This window comes from Myotis yumanensis, unplaced genomic scaffold (assembly GCF_028538775.1).
Source record: "Myotis yumanensis isolate MYYU_CA2020_CCGP unplaced genomic scaffold, mMyoYum1.0.hap1 SCAF_13, whole genome shotgun sequence".
NCBI classification, from domain to species: domain Eukaryota; kingdom Metazoa; phylum Chordata; class Mammalia; order Chiroptera; family Vespertilionidae; genus Myotis; species Myotis yumanensis.
Window position 1 is genome coordinate 2,363,343 of NW_027223764.1, and position 15,064 is coordinate 2,378,406.

A 15,064-nucleotide genomic window follows, 5' to 3' on the forward strand; every position below is an offset into this window, starting at 1 on the left:
GTTCACCAGTAACCCAGCGGCAGCAGTATTTGCTCGGCTCTGGCTGTGGGCTTGGCTTGGCACTGGCACAAACAGGAAGGACCAGGCTGCCCTTGCCCTTGGCTCCCGAATGCTCAGGGTCAGCAGGAAGCTCACAGCCACCATCACCGTTAACGCCGAGGAGCCACCTGCCAAGACAGGATGCGGCGCGAGTTCAGGGTGCCGAGCCCCAGGCCTGGGAAGGCTTGGGAGGATGTGGACCTGCGGGCTGTCTCCTGGTCCAACGCGGAAGCGGTGACCTCAGGCCCCCGCGTGGGACGGGAGGGGAGGCCCACAGGAGAAAGACCGGAAGACACGAAATCCACGGGGGAGTCCTCCCACGCAGTAGTGGAGGCTCAGCCTTAAAGAATCTGCAGCTGCTGCTGATTTCTTCGTGAATCAGATGTAGGGAGATGGGGGGGTCAAAGAGGTGGGTCCCCAGCCCTTCATTTGGCAGCCATTCCTCCCCTCCCCCCATAGAATCAGCCCCGGGGGGGGGGGGGGGATGTCTCTTAGTTCCCGCCTCAGGGGTCGCCAGCAAGGCAAGTGCTCTGTCGGACTGACGGAACTTCCTGAATGTTCCAGAATGTCACCTTTGGCACGACATCGCTGGTGGGTCTCCCAGTCTGAGCCGTCCGCTCCCCTGCAGCCAAGCGATTATTACTCAGAACGGCCAAGAAGAGCCGAGAGCTCTGCAAACGAGGAAGCTGCCACCGGGACAGCCGTTGTTTATGGAGCCGAGACACGCGGAGAACGCAGAGCTGCCAACGTGGCATCGGGGCTCCTCGCCAGTGCAGGCGCATCCTTTCGTGCACACAGTGCAGAGCGGGGAGGGGCCCGGGCACCCCACCAGCGACTCCAGGCCTTGCAGGGGCAGCTGCACACGTGTGCCCAGCAGTTCAGCTCCCTCCCAGCAGACACAGGCCCACCAGCGGGCGGACTCCGCGAGGCCGTCAGCACTCTGCCCTGTGATGACCGGTGCGTGTTATTAACAGACTCCCAAACGCTCACTTTTGGTTGTGCGGGCGGAAGCGGGATAGAACAGACTATAGAGAAACCAGCAGGGAGAGCGAACGCATCACTTTAACAGGGACTCCGGCATCCGCAGGCTCGGTTTCACGCCGTCCACGGCGGCCTTTCACCCCCAAGGTCTGACTCCTAGTGCGCAGGGCATGGCGCCGCCTGCACGGCCGAGCAGAATATTCCCATTTCTAGAAGGGCCGTGGCTTCCATCTTTGGAAAAACGTTGGAAATTCCAATCCCTCAGATATAACAGGCGTGTTTGTAAACACAGCCACTGCGAGGCGTCCTCAGACTGCCGTTTCTGAGGCGCATGGTCCCATTCCCCTCCCACCCTCTGCACGGGCTGGAGACAGGCGATCACTGAGGACGACGGCCGTGTAGGACAGCGGTCAGATCGAGTCCCACGTGAGGACCCCCTGGGAGACTCGGGTGCCCAGGCCCCACTCTGACACCCGGCTGCAATGCCTATCAAAGTGGGAGATGCCCTGTGTGGGCTGGAGCATCGGTCCCAAGCTCTGCTTACTCCCGTGCAGGCGTGCTCCGTGCAGGCGTGCTCCATGCAGGTGTGTTCCGTGTGCTCCGTGCAGGGGTGCCCCGTGCAGGTGTTCTCCGTGCAGGCGTGCTCCGTGCAGGTGTGCTGCTGAAGCACGTGGTGTAGACAGGGTCCCCGCCTCCTTGGGGACAGGCAGAGGGAGGACCTCCGGTGGTCAAAGGCCCTGGGGTTAGACCGACTCCCAGGTCCCTTCCAGCTCTGCCCTGGCCTTTGTCACTTCCTGGTCCTCAGGGAGGGTTGGCCACCTGCTGGCTGGGCTGAAGATCAGTATCCACATCCCAGATGGTGGCGCCCTCGTTGGCATGGGGCGGGGCCGAGGTGGTGGAATGTGGGGTCCGTGGGCTCCTCCTGGGGAGGCTTAGGGAGAGGCGGGCTTGGGAGTTCTCCAAAGGGTGGGTGCACCCGTCATGGCTCTGGATCTGACTGGGAGCCTGCGATGCCGGGACTGGGGCTCTGTCCGGCCAGCAGGGAGCCCGGAGGAATGTGGCCCAGGCCGCAGTCGGGGCAGCCTGGGTGGCATCTCTTGCAGCCGCACCGGGCCCTGCGGTTCTGTGCTCCCAGGACAGGAGTCCCCGGTCCAGCCCGGACCAGGGCGGCTCCCCGGCTCCCTGCTCAGACGGATAAGGTGAGCGTCATCTCTCACCTGCTTCCAAACATTCACACGATCTGAGTGCCTTAATGGCCCGGGAAAGAACGTACCTTGTCCACGTGGTTCGCGATCTCTATTAGTCGCTGCTTCACTTTTCCCAGGTCCTTTCCTTGCCTCTGAAACTTCATAATTTGAGATGTCAGCATTAATCACAGCAAGCGTGTCACTCAAAGCTCCTCTTCCCTCCCAGCCCCTGGGCATGTGCAGCCTCGGGCTTCACAAACCCTCCCAGCTCCCTGGGCAATGAACCCCATCCCCCCCAGAAACCTCCCGCCCGGGACTCCCCGAAGCGCCCCGAAACTCGCCACGCCACGGAGCACTCCTACGCCAGTAACTCCTGCCTCGCCCCAGCCTGACACGTGACGGGCAGCCACCGTTTAGGCCAGTGGTCGGCAAACTCAGTCAACAGAGCCAAATATCAACAGTACAATTGAAATTTCTTTTGAGAGCCAAATTTTTTAAACTTAAACTATATGGGTAGGTACATTGTTATTAACTTAATTAGGGTGCTCCTAAGGCTTAGGAAGAGCCACGCTCAAGGGGCCAAAGAGCCGCACGTGGCTCACGAGTCACAGTTTGCCGACCACGGGCTTAGGTAAAGGGAAGACGGACAACGAAGAAGCAGGCAGCCCCAAGCCATTTCTCAGATCGGATTTATTGGGGCGACATTGGTTCACAAAAGCACACTTGATGTTCACTTCCTCGCAAAGTCCTTCCTATTTGTTTTTAAACTTAGATAGTGAAGGAACAGGCGACCCGGAGGGGAGGGGATGACAAGCTAATGAATCGCCCCTCGGCTGACCTCCAGACGGGGCGGGTTCTGAGAAACGGTCAAGCCAGTTCCCTCCGCCCGCGCTGCGCCCCCGAGGAAATGGCACCTCATTCATCACACGCAGCAGAGGCCGAAAGGAACACAGAGAAGAAACTCCCCAAAAGTCTAATTAAAAATCAATTCAGAGGAAGAGTGAGCGTGGCCCCGAGCCCCGCTCGGAAGGCAGGGCTTCCGGCCGCGTCCCTGTCCCTCTCGCGCCTTCGTTTTGGTCGAGGACACATCGGACATGTTTAACGCTGCTTTCCCCCCAAACGGTTCAGGAATCCGTTCTAACGCCATCTGCGGATTCCCCAAAGGACCCCCCGCCCCCCTCCCCCCCCCCCCCCCCCCCCGTTCGGAGAGCTTAGCGATGGAGCAACAGTTTCCTTGTTTGCTTTCCAGTCTTGGACTTTTATTTTGTAGTTTCAGAGCCATTTTTAATGTTTTATACTTGACGCTACCAGAAAGCCCCTTTTCCGTGACTTGTTTACATGCCTTTAAGGGCCCGGAGTAAAGGAGGTTAATGAAAGCAAATCGTGACCTACTGAGCATCTTCTTCCCTTTTCCTCTTTTTTTTTTAAACCAGCCTCACGACCGAGACATTCAAGCTCTCACCTCGCGGTTGTCGGCGACAATAACCAGTTCCACGTACTTGGTCATCTGCAGGGTCTCCCTCTTATGCTGCAATAGGAAACACGGGTTCAATTCCCTGGACGCCTCCCGGGGCTCCCAGAGCACGGTCACCCTCTCCTCACCCAAGCACTTCACTAAGGGGCCCCCGTCCTCACCCCCGGCTCCCACCCGTCCACATGGTCACCTCCATCCCCAGCGACCTCCGTGGGGCCTTCTCAACTCAAGTGACCAGTTTCTTTCATTTTTAAACGTATTTTTACTGATTTCAGAGAAGCAGGGAGAGGGAGAAAGAGGTGAAAACATCAACGATGAGAGAGAATCACGGATGGACTGCCTCCCGCACGCCCCACGCTGGGGATGGAGCCCACAACCCGGGCCTGTGCCCTGGCCAGGAATCAAATCATGACCTCCTGGTTCCTAGGTCGACGCTCAACCACTGAGCCACGCCGGCCCGGCTTGAGTGACCAGTTTCCATTCATCTAGGAAATCCTTGCGAAGGGAGCTCATGTTCCAGCCGAGTCCCTGACTCTAGGGTCGGAACCAGCACGTGCCGAAACACAGAAACACGCAACAGAGTGCTGCCTGCACCAGGAGCACCGCCCCCGCCTCCCCCCCACCCCCCGCGGCCGCGCATCCCGGCCCCGAGCAGCACATTTGAAGGTCACCCCAGAAAATGACCTCACAGCGCCCCAGGGGCATCCCCTTTGCCTTTAGGGTCCCGTTTTGTGAGGTGAGGAAAGTGGAAGAGAACAGAGTTTGGGCCGGAATTGCGTGACCCTCTGAAGAAACACAGCTCGGTTCACGCCAGGCGGGGCATCGAAAAACCTGGTTAGAAGCAACGGCAGGCGGGCGGTCTGGGAGCAGGGAACAGCCGGGCCGATAATCCGGGAACAGAGCCAGCGCGAGAGAGGTGTTAGGAGGAAACTGGAAAGGAGCAAAGAGAAAAAGAACAGAAAGAAACCGTGTCGAGAAAAACTACGCCCCCGGAGAGAGAGCGGAACAGCCGGGAAGGACACGGGAACTGTTTCCAGGGGTGAGGACGGAGGAGGTGCAGGCGGCACCGAGGGAGCCCCCCGCCCATCAAGGCCGCCCGGAAGCGACTACGTTCTAACCAGTTTCCTCAGAAAACACGAGCCTCTCCGTGAATCCCTGGGAGAATCCCAGAGGCGTCGTTAGGAGAACGAGAGCGAGTCACGGAGGGTGGTCTCAGAAAGCAAACACCGCACACAGAGCGCAAAGCCTTCTGTTCCTCCGTGACGGCAGCTGCAGGAGCCGGGCTGAGCTGGTCGGGGGCCTGCCCGTGCCTCTGGGTTCCGAGTTCACGCCCCGCACGGCGGCGGCTCGGAGCCGCGTGTCATAACCGCTCGCAGACAAAAGGAAACACGACCCAGGCGCGCTGTGCATCAGCGGCTCGTCTCACACCCCGAGGGGAACATCTTTCACACAGCAAATCCCATCAGCGTGGATCTTGCAAACTGATTTTTACAAGAAAAATGTTTGCGTCCCAGCGGCCCCCCCCCCCCCCCCCCCCCCCCCACTGTGCTGATGCCTGGGCATAGGGGCCCTGAACAGACCTGGAACCTGCTGCAGGGAGAAAAAGGAAGCAACACACCAGGCAGAACTTCTCCACCCTCTACAGCGGCACAGGAAAGAGTGACAAGCGCTGGGGCTCCATGTTGGAGGTGTGTTTTAAGGTGACAAGCACGTGTGTTTTATGGTGATAAGTATGTGCTTATAAAGAAAAAACGATTAGCCCCGTGGTAGCCAGTGCTGGCCACAAAATGAGACACCTTCTCAGTGAGGCTCCTGCCCAGCCCCCGTGGCTCAGTGGTTGAGCGTCGACCTATGAACCAGGAGGTCAGGGTTCGATTCCTGGTCAGGGCACAGGCCTGGGATGCAGGCTCCATCCCCAGTGGGGGGTGTGCAGGAGGCAGCTGATCCATGATTCTCTCTCATCACTGATGTTTCTCTCTCTCTCCCTCTCCCTTCCTCTCTGACATCAATAAAATTTTAAAAAAAGAAAAAAAGAGTGAGGCTCCTGCCCCTTTTCCTCGCTGGGGTGTGCAAGAAGCAGAAACCTCCTGCCCCCTTCAATTCCCCGATTCACTCTTAATAGATTCAGCTAATTATATAGAAGAAAATAAAGTTCTACAAATGAAAAAATAAGTGAACCTCCCGTTGGAAACCCCCTAGAAAGGGCCCTGGTTGTTTAGACGCTTCCACCTTTGAGCCAGCAAAGGGGAGGGGCCCATGGGCCGTGGACATTCCCAGGGGCCTGGGGTCGCCGTGTAGAAAGCCGTGGTTCCAGATCATGGAAACAAACACGTGCACCCTGCTTCCCTGTCTCTGCAGCTGTCCGGGGAGCCCAGACTTTCTCATGAATTCAGGGCAGTGCACGCTGTGGGGGAAGCTGACCATACAGCCGCAGGCCCTGGAGGGCCGTCCACGGCCTGCAGTTCGCTCCGTCCGCGGCGCTCACAGAGGCTTCAAGCACCACCGCGCGGTTCCCGCCTCTCGGGCCATCTGGTTTTGTAAGAAGCAAATCCTATTTAACCTTTTTGATCGGCAGAGCGACCTCTGAAACTGGCTGCTTGATTCAGTGTTCCTTCTGGGGTTCGGAACAAGAGCCCTTCCCCGAGCGGAGAGGAACACACGCCTGAGAACGGCCCGCAGTCCCTGCTCCACGGTGGAGGCCGAGGCGCCTGGAACCTCGCTCCAGAGGGAAGCAGTTCCCAGGCCTCTCCAGTCGTCACGGCCAAGTTCCCAGAGAGAGAACATCCCCCAAACATGTCGCAACGAGAACCCTGGAGCTTAACGCAGCCCCAAGCAAGTCAGAGAAGCGCCGCTGGGATCAGGGTGACGGAAGTCCTCACTGAAGTCTTCCTCCACGTGAGCCGCACTGTCCTTCATTCACTCACCCCACAGACGTCTCCCGGGAGCCCTCCACGTGCCAGGCACTGTGCTGGGTCCCGGGATACAGGGACGGACGGGAGACCCCAGGCCCTGCCCTGATGCGGCTCACATGCTGGGCGGAGGGGGTGACAGTACAGAGTTAACAAACATCAAACATTGTCTGTGAAAAGTACAACCAAGGAGAGAAACCATTTGGACTCAGATGGGGAGGGAGCGACTGAGACCCGCCGGGGAGGGCAGGAACGCGGCTCGTTTACACCTGGAAGACTGCGCTGGCCGCTGTAGGAAAGGAGCGTCGCTTACTCTGCGAGGCGGTCTGGAGGGGCCTGGAGGGTGTGATGCTGAGCGAAATCAGCAGAAAGACAAGCACCACACAATCTCACGCATGTGGAATCTAATGAGCAAAATAAACTGACGAACAAAATAGATCCAGAGACATGGACGCATGCAACGGACTGGCGTCATTCAGAGGGAAGTGGGGGGCGGGGAGGACTAACCAATGAACTTGTATGCAGATACGCATCACCCATGGACACAGACAATGGGGGGTGAAGGCCTGGGGTGGGGTGGGGGCTGGAAGGGGCCAATGGGGGGAAAAGGGGGACATCTGTGATACTTCCAATAACAAAGATTTAAATAAAAATGACAGCAGAACCCACACCTGCAGATTCTGGAAGCTCTGCTCATGCCGCTGAGATCCTGAGCCGGAGGCCAAGGCAGCGGCAGGACTGGCTGCGCTCCAGCCGGAGGTGGGGCCGACCCGGCAGTGGGGGTGCGTGGAGCGATCCCTCAGCCGGAAGCGAAGGCGGCCGTGAGGGAGGGATTCGGCGCGCCTGCCACCCTCAGCGGGTCTTCGAAGGGTTCCGGCCGGTTCCTGACATCCAGCCACCACTCAGCTCCGCCTCACACACATTATTACCGCGGTTCCGGCCGGTTCCTGACATCCAGCCACCACTCAGCTCCGCCTCACACACATTATTACCGCGGTTCCGGCCGCAGCACTAGCGGGGCGTCCGCTGAAGACCACGGCCCGTCCACACGCCCAGCGCAGCCGCACAACACCGTGGGCCCATCTCCCAGCGGCTGCACTTGGGGAGACAACTGTCACCGTGACCCCCCTGTTTGTACAAAATAAGCTGATGGACAAAATAGAGCCAGAGACACAGAGCATGCAGCACCGCCTCCTAGAGAAAGACGACGTTGGCGCTTCCATGTGACGCATCGTTTTCCCCAGGAAAGAAGGGGAAGCAGCACAGACAATCCCTAAGGAAGGGCCATTCAAAAACAGGCACATCTGCCTCCGGGATGCACCGTGTGATGGTGCCGGCAGCAGGGGTGCGGCCCCTTCCCGCAGGCTGGTCAGCGGGGTGGGATGGGCGAGTGGCAGGAAGCCCAGAGAGGGGCTCTTCGGGCTCACAAACCCACAGGGCAGAGATCGGACCGTGTAGCTCAGACCCGGCGCCACCGGCATCTGACGGCTGGCCGGCCTTGTGAAGCCATAGACAATAGCTTGGCCCGCAGGGCGGCCGGCGCAGACCCGGAGCCCGGCCTGAGCCCTGCTGCTCCGCGAGGGGAGATGCGAACTCTGGGGAGACTCTGCCTGCAGACCAGCCTCTGCCAGTCCCCATCGCGGGGCCGGCGGCTCCGGGAAAAGGCCAGGCGGCTGTTGCCCTGTGTCCACAAGGTCAGTTCTTCAGCTGCAGCTGCACCGACTCGCCAGTGTGAAGCCCAGGCCGCGTGAGGCCGCAGCACGTGGAGCCTGACCGGGCCCCGTCCTGCTCCCACAGGGGCTGCCCGGCTCTCGGGCACACACTCCCGTCCCAAATGCTCCACTTGCCGAGAAGGACTCCTCGCATCGCTTTTGTTACCTAATTGCACGTTAAGTCAAGGCCGTTTTCTCTTCCACAAACAACAACCACAACGCTTTCCAGAGAGAAACGCGGAGAATGAGGCGAACGCCGCGGGGGCCTTCCCGGCTCAGTGTACAGGCCCCTTTCCCGTCCGCATGCGCTGTTAACCAAACAGCACTTCCATCTGGGGTTCCGCACCGCCCTGCACCTCGAGGTGACGGGAACCACTGTGCCCATCACGGCCGAGAGAGCTGCAGATCAGCTACAAAATGACGATCCGGCCGGAGCAGGGCCCACGCATGCCCGTCCACGCGAGACGCCAAACATACTGGGGTGTCATTTCAACCGTCAGGTCGTAAATCTCCACGCGGACGACACGGGTTCAACAAGATACTCAGAGCAAAGCGCCTCCATAGATACATGCAAATTTCCTCCTTGTTCATGACTGACAGGGCCATGGCCGCCTCACATCCGCCCTGAGGCCTGGGATCAAAGGAAGGCGGGCCCACGAGGGAAACAGACATGGCGGGCTGGCCTGGGGACTCCCACTGTTTCTAAAAAGTATTTTTTTAAAATTGATTTCAAAGAGGAAGGGAGAGGGGGAGAGAAATAGAAACATCCATGATGAAGGGAGAGGGAGAAATAGAAACATCCATGATGAGAGAGAATCATGGATCAGCTGCCTCCTGCACGCCCCCTACTGGTATCAATCCCACAACCCAGGCATGTGCCCTTGACCTGGAATCGAACCCTGACCTCCTGGTTCATAGGTCGACGCTCAACCCCTGAGCCATGTGGCCGGGCCCCGCCCCCCCACCTCATTTTTGAGAGTGTCCCAAGCCCTGTGGACCCAGGGGAAACTGGATGAGGAGGGTCAGCAGCCATTTGGGGAGGTTTTAGGGTGCTGCCCCTGGGGGAGCTGGTCCACTTCTGTCCACTGGGCGGGGAGAGATCGTTCCAGTTCTGTGTAAAGGGGGGGACCTCTGAGAAGCAGACGCAGGGACAGAGGACCTGAAACCTGCGCCCCAAAGACAGTCCAGGAGGAGAGGACAGGCCCCAGCTGGGCGGACTCGGGGAGCGACACCTCTTAGCCACGCCCCACGGGCCGACCCAGGGCACCTCTGCCCGGCAGGTGGGCAGGACTGGGAGCGCGCTGCAGGTCACCGCAAACACTCGACTGCAAAGCAGACCGACACCAGGAGCCTCCACGTGGCACCTCCCGCAGAGGGGCCGGCTGAGGGGCCGGCTGAGAGCCACGGGCGGGGTCCCTCGCCGGCAGGTGGGGGCTGGAGGTGTCCGTGTCTGCTGGGGCTCTGTCCACAGACATGCCTGCCTCCAGATAAGCCAGCGAGTCCATCCCCAGCCACAACCCCAGTGGAAAAAGCCCTCAGATGTCCCAGCACCGGGTGTCCTTCGCTGGGGCCCAGGGTCCCCAGAATCACGCCCTCGGCTTTCCCGCCCCCCCTTCTCACCCGCATCCGGGAGGGCGGTGGGCGCCCGCCGCCTGCAGTGGGGCCCGAGGCGCCGGGATGGGACCCGCACGACCCCCAGACGCCCTTCAGGGCTTCGGCCGAGAAGAGCTTGTAACTGTCGGTTACATTGTCCATCGGCTCTAGGACGTAGCTTTTATTTTCAAACGTAATGAGTCCCCTGTGGAAAGAGAGAGAAGAAAAGAACATCTGACTTCCAAGGGCAGCTGCTTGTTTATGGCCGAGACCCGGTTCTGAGCCGGACAGAGGACGGAAGAGAAATGCCAGTGCGTGTCCCGCCCAGGCTCTCACCGCAAGGGACGTTTCTGTGACATGTTCCCATGGACGCGTTTCGAAAATCTTTTGAAAAGTGAGTCTGAGAAGTTTTTTGTTTCAAATCATTTTGGGGAAAGAATAGACTACGTTTAGCCTTTATATACAGGTTTTTAAAATATACATATTTTTTATTGATTTCAGAGAGGGAGAGATAGAAACATCAATGATGAGAGAGAATCACTGATTGGCTGCCTCCTGCACACGCCCTACAGGGGATCAAAGGCATGTGCCCTTGACTGAGAACCGAACCGTGACCTCCTGGTTCATAGGTCAATGCTGAGCCATGCCGGCTGGGCTATCGAAACATCCTTAAATTGGAAAAGGAGGAAGCATTTCTGAACCCAAGCAGTCTGGGAGAAAGAGTTTGAAGCAGTAACATAGCTATTTCGAGCGGAGTTGGGGCTCACATACCCACAAGGCAATCCCTCGTTATGCAGTGTTCCCGCCACCACTCCTGTTTCGTGGCGTGTGACGGGCAGTGGCAGAAACAGACGGAGCCGGGAAGCTCGCACCCTGATTGGGAAGTCGGTGCCGGGACGCAGGGGAGGATTGGACTCCGTCAGAGAGCCCGGTGGGGTGTCACCGGCAGCCACAGCACGTGACAGCTGAGCGAGGGGGACCAGTGCGGTTTGCGGGGGGGGGGTGGGGGGGGAAGGCGATTTCCAACCCCCGAAGGTGGATTCACAATCAACATCGCTGCTGCCGTGTGCTCCCCGCCTCCCATGGCCCCAGCCCGCGTCCTCCTGGACCCCACGCGGGTCACACAGGCAGGTCTGCCCCTCTCCGGGGCGGGGGGCTTGCATTCTCCTTCCCTGACAAGTTCTTTAGGAAACGAGGTTTCCAGTTTACAAGGACTAATAGAGGATTTTAGTTTATGAAAGTTGATTTTAAAAAGCCCCAGTGAAGCCCTAGCCAGTTTGGCTCAGTGGACAGAGCATTGGCCTGTGGGCTGAAGGGTCCCGGGTTCGATTCCGGTCAAGGGCACGAACCTCAGTTGCAGGCTGCATCCCAGGCCCTGGTCGGGGTGCGTGCGGGAGGCAACCAACTGATGTGTCTCTTTCCCATCCACGTCTCTCTCCCTCTGTCTCCCCCCTCCCTTCCACTCTCTCTAAAAATCAATGGAAAATATTATCGGGTGAGGATTAACCAAAAACAGAGTAAAACGCCCAAACGAGGAAAGAGAACTTTACGAAACAGGCCGGGAGCGTGGAAAAAGGAACGCACTTGCGGGGAAAATACATGGATCTGCCGGAAACCAGCGCTGCCGCCCGGGAGGAGGTGGTGCTGACGCTGGCCGTGCACGAGGCGCTCTCTGGCTGCCACTGGGTGTCCGTGGGCCGAACGCTCACAGCGACACACGGCACCAAGGTCGCAACACGAGACACCAGCGGCTGAAAGGCCTGTCCGTTTCCCAGGAAATTCGCGAGGCGGCCCTCGGTCAGGGACCGCTCTCCTCTCCTGTGGCTCTGAAGTCATCCAGGGGCCAGATGCTGCGAGGCTGGGGGAGTGGGGTGGGGGGAGGCTCCCCAGTGCAAGCAGCTGGGCCCGCCGCTGAGCGAGGTCATGGCTCTGAGCGTCCGCGTCATTCATCACGCGGCCCTGGGCGCTCGGAACCGCGGCAGCCAAGGACCGGGCTCTTGGACACGTCGGCAGGGGATGTTCTCACAGCCGCGCTGGCCCCCCGGCGAGATAAGCGCGTGTGATTGAAGCTGCACGTCACAGGCCGTTAGCGATGCACTCGGAGCTGGACACAGCCCAGCCGCCTTGGAGAGCTCGGGGCGGGCGGAGGGGGTGAGAGAGCATCTGGGAGATGTGCGGGAGCGAGGAGGCTGCGGTTCCCTCTCCAGAGCCGTGGGGGCTGGACCTGCCGCCATGGGCAGGGCGCGGGGTGGAGGCCGAGTTCTGGGCACGAGCCCGCCATGGGGAATGGAGGCAGCGGGGGAGACGGGGGTGACTGGGGGGATCGGGGCCCCCCTCCTGGTGCTCAGGGCCAGGCCCAGGAGAACCCGCAGAGCTGCACTCTGGCCACGGTCGGTCCCACTGCCAGGGGCACGCAGGGGCAGGCGGCGAGCTGTGCCTCATCTGGGTCCCACACCGTCCTGCTCCCCCCACCCCCCCCAACGCTGTTTCCAGAGGGTTGTGGGCCGGGTCAGGGTCGAGTGTGATGGAGGCAGAAGTCAAAGGGCCCCATGAAACAGAGCGGCTGCTTTTTAAATTTAATTACTTTTTATTGATTTCAGAGTGGAAGGGAGGGGAGAGAGGGATGGAGACATCAATGATAAGAGAGAATCACTGATCGGCTGCCTCCTGCCCACCCCACACTGGGGATGGAGCCCGCAACCCGGGCCTGTGCCCAGACCGGGAATCGAACCCAGACCTCCTGGTTCCTAGGTCGACGCTCAACCCCTGAGCCGCGTGGCCGGGCCAGAGCAGCTGCATTGAAACCAGGCAGCCTTACTTCAAATGCAGAAACCTGTGGTTCTCCTGCCATGGGAACGAAGAGGAACCGGTTCCAGTTGTCAGTGGACTTGTGAGCTTCCTGGCGGCCACTCAGGGCCCTCCCCTGGGTGAGCGTCAGTCCTCCTCCGGCTCAGTGTCCATCCTGCAGGCGCGGGCGGGAGGCAGGCTGATCCGCTGTGACCGCGCCTCCGCAGGGCCAGGCGCCCGGCGCGGGGCAGGGGCTCGCCTCCTGCTCTGAGTTAATGGCCAGAAGGTAGGGATCACCCGGCCGCTCCGCGTTCACTTGCTGATTTAATTTTCTCGGAGGAAGACTTCGCTCCATGTCATGGCTCCGCCGTGACCGTGGGAGGCCCGTGCGGGGACTGAAGCGCCGTCCTTTCCGGAGGAGCTCCCGGCAAAGCCAGCGGCCCGCGCCATGTCTGACGCGCAGTGAGGCGCGGGGCGGTGGGCACAGGCGCACGTGGGGCTCATTCCAGCGAGTAATTCCACGTGAGCTCCTCCCGCACCATCCACACGGCCACCCGCTCCCCGCCACGCGCAGCGCTCGCCGGCCCCTGGGGCCCCGTGCAGACATCTCTCACCCACGGTTCCCACCCCAGTGTAATTTGCTACCAGGTTTGGGCGGCGCCCAACGAGGTACAATGTTGAGCTGTTACAAAAGGTTTCAGGAGTAGTTATGAGGGACGCAGCCACAGCAGCTGACTTATGGAGAGACCGTTTCACCAGGCCCCTTCAAAGTCACAGCCTAGCCTGGCCGGTGCTGCTCAGTGGGGAGAGGGCCGGCCCACAAGCCCGGCGGCTGCAGGTTCAACTCCCAGCCAAGGGCATGTACCTGGGTGGCAGGTTCGACCCCCAGCCCCGGTCGGACGCATGTGGGAGGCAGCCAATGGATGTGTCTCTCTCACATCGATGTTTCTCTGTCTTTCCCTCCCTTTCCCACTCTCTCTGAAAATCAATGGAAAAATATCCTCGAGTGAGGATTAACAACAAAAAAATCAGTGTGTCTGGCTGTTTCCTACACACGAGGAGCATCTTCCTGGCTTGTCTCCACCTCCCAGCCCTGGTGGGACTGGCTGCTCTGCAGGTGAGCAGTGTGTAAGCAGGTGATGAGTGTGTAAGCAGGTGATGGGTGTGTAGCAGGTGATGAGTGTGTAAGCAGGTGATCGGTGTGTAAGCAGGTGATGGGTGTGTAAGCAGGTGATGGGTGTGTAAGCAGGTGAGCAGTGTGTAAGCAGGTGATGAGTGTGTAAGCAGGTGATGGGTGTGTAAGCAGGTGAGCGGTGTGTAAGCAGGTGATGAGTGTGTAAGCAGGTGAGCAGTGTGTAAGCAGGTGAGCGGTGTGTAAGCAGGTGAGCAGTGTGTAAGCAGGTGATGGGTGTGTAAGCAGGTGATGGGTGTGTAAGCAGGTGATGAGTGTGTAAGCAGGTGAGCAGTGTGTAAGCAGGTGAGCGGTGTGTAAGCAGGTGAGCAGTGTGTAAGCAGGTGATGGGTGTGTAAGCAGGTGATGAGTGTGTAAGCAGGTGATGGGTGTGTAAGCAGGTGATGAGTGTGTAAGCAGGTGATGAGTGTGTAAGCAGGTGAGCAGTGTGTAAGTAGGTGATCAGTAACTGTCTGCAGGACAGAGGGGAGCACAGGCAGGAGGCCCTGGGGAGCCGCGTGGTTTTGAGCGCAGGGCGGGGCCGTCCCTACCATATGATCAGGCCGTAGTTTTGAAACACGACCTTCCGGAATGTGCATGAGGCTGCGAGGGGAAGGGTGGAGGCAGGAAACACGGGTGGGAGGCAATTTAGAAATCCCGGAGGGTTGAGTTAGGGTGGTGCTGAGAGATGTTTGAGGAGAGATGATGGGGGCGGGGGGTGGGGGGCAGGAGCGAGGCCTCAGCATCCCAGGGCCGAGCCCAGGAGCGGAGATGGGCGGGGCCTTTCCTGGAAAGGGGTCCCTCCCGAGGGGAGCCAGTGGGGACCCGGGGAGGGTGGGATTTGGACATTTCAAGCTCTGAGTGCGAGTGGGGCTGGGGAGGGCTGAGACGTCACCTTGCAGTCCTCAGGGCGGAGACCTGGGCTCCCACAGCCGTGTGCACAGGCTGGAGGAATGCATGTCTCCAGGGGAAGAGGAAGGAAGGACAGCGGTCAGAACCTTGGCCAGAACGGCGCAGCCCCTGAGGCCCCTGGTACCAGATGTCTGGGTAGGAGCCGAGCAAGAGGACAAGCAGGATTGGGGACCGTCTCTCCCTCCAGGAGCTCCTGTGCTGGCCGGGGGCTGGGAGGGCGGGAGTGTGGCCTCCATGGATGAACCAGGTCATGGGGACTCTGGGTTTTGTGCCCAGGACTGGACGTCTGTCTCATTACA

General features: G+C 59.7%; 1 protein-coding gene across 1 annotated transcript in view; it reads right to left on the reverse strand.

Annotated features, from left to right (window-relative positions):
* Window positions 1–15,064, reverse strand: part of ADAM12 (ADAM metallopeptidase domain 12) — a 148,363-nt gene that overhangs the window by 39,444 nt on the left and 93,855 nt on the right. Inside the window, exons 6-8 of the mRNA XM_070433231.1 lie at window positions 9,893–10,100; window positions 3,670–3,735; window positions 2,294–2,365 (exon numbers count right to left, since the gene is read on the reverse strand). Coding sequence (XP_070289332.1) covers window positions 2,294–2,365; window positions 3,670–3,735; window positions 9,893–10,100 — 346 coding nt within the window. The remainder of the gene's footprint in view (window positions 1–2,293; window positions 2,366–3,669; window positions 3,736–9,892; window positions 10,101–15,064) is intronic.